The sequence below is a fragment of the Anguilla anguilla genome, chromosome 12 (genome assembly GCF_013347855.1).
Source record: "Anguilla anguilla isolate fAngAng1 chromosome 12, fAngAng1.pri, whole genome shotgun sequence".
In the NCBI taxonomy this organism is placed as follows: Eukaryota; Metazoa; Chordata; class Actinopteri; order Anguilliformes; family Anguillidae; genus Anguilla; species Anguilla anguilla.
In genome coordinates, this window is record NC_049212.1 from 43,082,129 (window position 1) to 43,084,628 (window position 2,500).

Below are 2,500 nucleotides of genomic sequence, written 5' to 3' on the forward strand. Positions count from 1 at the left end.
GAGGTTCATGATCTCCTGTCGAACCCTGAAGCTGACCCTGCAGGGCTGCGTGTGCGAGACAGAGAACGGGCCCATCACAAACGTGAGCTCCATCCTTTCATTCCTCCATCTTCCCATCCCTCCATCCTTTCATTCCTCCATCTTCTCATCCCTCCGTCCTTTCAATCCTCCATCTTCCCATCCCTCCATCCTTTCATTCCTCCATCTTCTCATCCCTCCGTCCTTTCAATCCTCCATCTTCCCATCCCTCCATCCTTTCATTCCTCCATCTTCTTATCCCTCCATCCTTTCAATCGTCCATCTTCTCATCCCTCCATCCTTTCATTTCTCCTTCTTCTCATCCCTCCATCCTTTCAATCCTCAATCCTTTCTCATCCCTCCATCCTTTCAATCCTCCATCTTCTCATCCCTCATCCTTTCATATTCCTCCATCTTCTCATACCTCCAACCTTCAATTTCTCCATCTTCTATCTCTCCATCCTTCCATTTCTCATCTTCTCAATCTCTCATCCTTCCATTTCTTCCATCATTTAATTCCTCCATTCTTCTGACCCACAGGGGGCAGTGTGTGTGCTGTAGGTCCTGGTTCTGACCACAGGGGGGCAGTGTGTGTGCTGTAAGCCCGGTTCTGACCCACAGGGGCAGTGTGTTTGCTGTAAGCCTGGTTCTGGCCCACAGGGGGGAGTGTGTGTGCTGTAAGCCTGGTTCTGGCCCACAGGGGGCAGTGTGTGTGCTGTAAGCCTGGTTCTGACCCACAGGGGGCAGTATGTGTGCTGTAGGTCTGGTTCTGACCCACAGGGGGCAGTGTGTGTGCTGTAGGTCTGGTTCTGACCCACAGGGGGCAGTGTGTGTGCTGTAGGTCTGGTTCTGACCCACAGGGGGCAGTATGTGTGCTGTAGGTCTGGTTCTGACCCACAGGGGGCAGTGTTGTGCTCTAGGTCTGGTTCTGACCCACAGGGGGCAGTATGTGTGCTGTAAGCCTGTTTCTGACCCACAGGGGCAGTATGTGCTGTAGGTCTGGTTCTGACCCTATTGCTGTTGTGCAGATCGAGCCTTCTTCGTTACGCTGGCTCTGTTCGACGTGCGGGACGGCCGGAAGGTCTCGGCCGATTTCCACGTGGATCTGAACCATGAGGCCGTGCGGCAGATGCTGGGCGGGGCTGGGGGCCCGGGGACCCCGCAGGAGAACGGCCTCTGCTCACCTGCAGAAAAGACACCCGGAGACTGCCAGCTGCCCCCACAACCGGACACCTGGCTGCAATTCCCCAAACAGTAGCCTTACCGGCGTGTCCCCAGTGTGTCCCAGTGTGTCCCCAGTGTGTCCCCAGTGTGTCCCCAGTGTGTCCCCAGTGTGTCCCCAGTGTGTCCCCAGTGTGTCCCGAATGTGTCCCCAGTGTGTCCCGATTGTGTCCCCAGTGTGTCCCAGTGTGTCCCCAGTGTGTCCCCAGTGTGTCCCCAGTGTGTCCCGAATGTGTCCCCAGTGTGTCCCAGTGTGTCCCCAGTGTGTCCCCAGTGTGTCCCCAGTGTGTCCCCAGTGTGTCCCCAGTGTGTCCCCAGTGTGTCCCAGTGTGAAATGAGGAGAAAGAACCATTACATTCTTGTGTGTGTGTGTGTGTGTGTGTGTGTGTGTGTGTTGTGATCAGAGGCCATCTTCTCGGTGACTAACCCACACCCGGAACGTTGTGCTGGCTGCCCGGGTTGAGAGGTGGCTGATGGGAAATATCGCCAGTGGGGCGGAGCCTTATATCAAGAACATCGACTCCAGGCAAGGTAACATTTTATATTAACACTGTTCCACTGACACTGACTCCAGCAAAGTAAACACTCTGTATTTAACACTGTTCCACTGACCCAAAAAAAAAAACTGACGCCAGCAAAGTAACACTCTGTATTTAACACTGTTCCACTGACACTGACCCCAGCAAAGTAACACTCTGTATGTAACACTGTTCCACTGACACTGACTCCAGCAAGGAGAGCACCTTCGGGTAGTACAATCTAGAATTTATTTTTTCTCTTTCTTATTATTAAATCACTGGTGTCCAGTGTGTTTCCAGAAATGCCTGGGAACTTTCCTGTAAATTCTCCCTGTTTTGGTGTCCTAAATCATAAAGGAGCCAGGTGGTTTTGACATTATTTTTTTGGCAAAGCATCAAAACTACCTCCGTCTCATGCTCAAATTGATAGATCTGGTATTTTAAGACCGAGTGCATCCCCAGACACAGCCAGTCCGCTAGCGCCAGAATTATGACACAGTTGTGATTTAAGCCTTTGAATCATGCAGGTCAAGAAGAATTTATTTTAAGCCCTGACACTTAGAATATTAATGCAGCAGAATTTAATGCACTGTTTTGTCTGTTTCCCAAAAAATGTTTAGACTGTTCAGAAAATAGTGAAATCCAACAAGCAGTTCTGTAGCAAACTGGGGAAATACCGGATGCCTTTTGCCTGGTGTGTGAGGTGAGTCTTGGGTGCTTGTTTCTGTGCGTCTTATAGTCTC

The 2,500-nt window shown here is 51.2% G+C and overlaps 1 protein-coding gene across 1 annotated transcript in view; it reads left to right on the plus strand.

Annotated features, from left to right (window-relative positions):
• dock10 (dedicator of cytokinesis 10) overlaps positions 1 to 2,500 on the plus strand; it is a 66,849-nt gene that overhangs the window by 23,948 nt on the left and 40,401 nt on the right. Inside the window, 6 exon segments of the mRNA XM_035384205.1 lie at positions 1 to 86; positions 1,047 to 1,286; positions 1,644 to 1,678; positions 1,680 to 1,754; positions 1,803 to 1,817; positions 2,378 to 2,460. The exon segment at positions 1 to 86 is cut by the window's left edge and continues 77 nt beyond it. Of these exon segments, the coding sequence (XP_035240096.1) occupies positions 1 to 86; positions 1,047 to 1,286; positions 1,644 to 1,678; positions 1,680 to 1,754; positions 1,803 to 1,817; positions 2,378 to 2,460 (534 nt within the window).